General features: G+C 34.1%; 1 protein-coding gene across 1 annotated transcript; it reads left to right on the top strand.

The window, feature by feature from the left end:
* The first annotated feature begins 399 nt into the window (after positions 1 to 399).
* On the top strand, positions 400 to 1,304 carry LOC146885529 (U-box domain-containing protein 56-like). The gene is made up of 3 exons (XM_085674973.1): positions 400 to 588; positions 874 to 1,124; positions 1,280 to 1,304. Exons 1-3 carry the CDS (start codon positions 400 to 402, stop codon positions 1,302 to 1,304), a joined length of 465 nt encoding a protein of 154 aa, XP_085531099.1.
* The last annotated feature ends 383 nt before the right edge of the window (positions 1,305 to 1,687 follow it).

Genomic DNA, 1,687 nt, shown 5'->3' on the forward strand with positions numbered 1-1,687 from the left:
TCTTATTTTTCACATTTCTCCAACGATGGTGGAAATTACTGCGGGGATTTCTTGGTTTGAAATAGCAAAAAGGTGAACCATCAAATACTTTTTCCCCTTATAATTTGTGTCATTATTAGTTTGCTATTTTAAAAACTAGAAGGTAAAGCTTCGATTAACCTAGAATTTCTTAATAAGCAAATTTTGGTTGATACTGTGCTATGACAAGTAACATGCGTGGAGCTATTTTTTTTTTTTACTTATTTCAGAATTTGTAACAGCTGCATTCACTTTATAATTAATGTTTATTTATGCATAGGTTGAAGAAAAATTAAATTGAAAGTGAAAAAGAAAATCTGATTTTGAGTTTTCTAATAGAGTGCACCACCATTTGGGTGAGATAGATAATGTTAATTTGATATGGTCAAAAAGATAGGTGAAGCAAGCTTGGGAGATGCATTTTCTGTGAATCTATGTGAGTTGCTTCTTGAACTATCCGACAACATCATTTGTAAATGTGCTCTTGGACAGAAGTACACTAACAACATGGTCAAAGAGCTTGCAAGGAGGTTGATGATTCAACTTGCAGTTGACACTTGGGGATCTGATGTAATCATCTAAAATTGCAAGCACTGTGTGTAGGATTCTTCTGGTATTTTCTAGGACAATGATAGTTTAGGGATCTCCTTGTTTTATTGAGTTGAGGGCCTTTACAGTGGTCCTCCAAGTGACCCAAACTCAAAGTTGATCACCTTTAACCCTGAAGCATGAGAAGGCAAGCGTTTAATTGTTTGCGTACCGTAGTTGAATAGCGAAGCATAAGGTGCATAATTTTCTTTGCTATTATTGTCAATATAGTTCTCTTTACCTTTGTTTTCTTCTCTTGCAATATAGTTTCCAATCGGTGGAGTGATATCTAAGAAAATTCTCCCTACATGTGTTCCCACTTTTTTGGAAGTCATGCGAGATCCACATGTAGTTGTAGATGGTTTTACTTATGAAGCTGAGGCTATACAAGGATGGCTTAATGGTAGTAATGACAACTCACCAATGACTAATAATAAGCTTGACCCTCACAATCTTGTTCCCAATTATGCTCTTCGTTCTGCAATCCATGACTGGCTTCAAAACCGTCAAAATATGATGTATTTTGTGACAGTTTTTAACCGTCAAAATATGATGAAATATAAATAAATTAGCCGCTATTATTTTTTTTCTTCTGACAATACCAGCAGTTAGAATATTTTTGTCACAATCTATTTTTGACATTCGTAATTCTGACGGTTATTTAAACCATCAGAAATGTCATTTGTGACGGGTTTTAACTACTAGAACTTGTAGATGGTTTTACTTATGAAGCTGAGGCTATACAATGATGGCTTGATGGTGGTAATGATAACTCACCAATGACTAATGATAAGCTTGACCCTCATAATCTTGGTCCCATTATGCTCTTCGTTCTACAATCCATGATTGGCTTCAAAACCACTTATCTAGTGCTTTTCTCCCATTTTAATTGAATTGTATATCTACTTTTTATAGACATATCTAGGAAAGAAAGTTATCATTTCATTTTGTTAGCTTGGATCAGGTTCTTCAATCATTATTTATACCTATCGTCTTGTATAGGTTAGACAACAACATGATTATCCTACAATAGTTCTGAAGTACACATTATATAAGATATATATCAGAACGACTCTTTATG

The sequence above is a fragment of the Vigna unguiculata genome, chromosome 6, assembly GCF_037176805.1.
Source record: "Vigna unguiculata cultivar grain cowpea cultivar isolate G323 ecotype 2 chromosome 6, ASM3717680v1, whole genome shotgun sequence".
Lineage (NCBI taxonomy): Eukaryota > Viridiplantae > Streptophyta > Magnoliopsida > Fabales > Fabaceae > Vigna > Vigna unguiculata.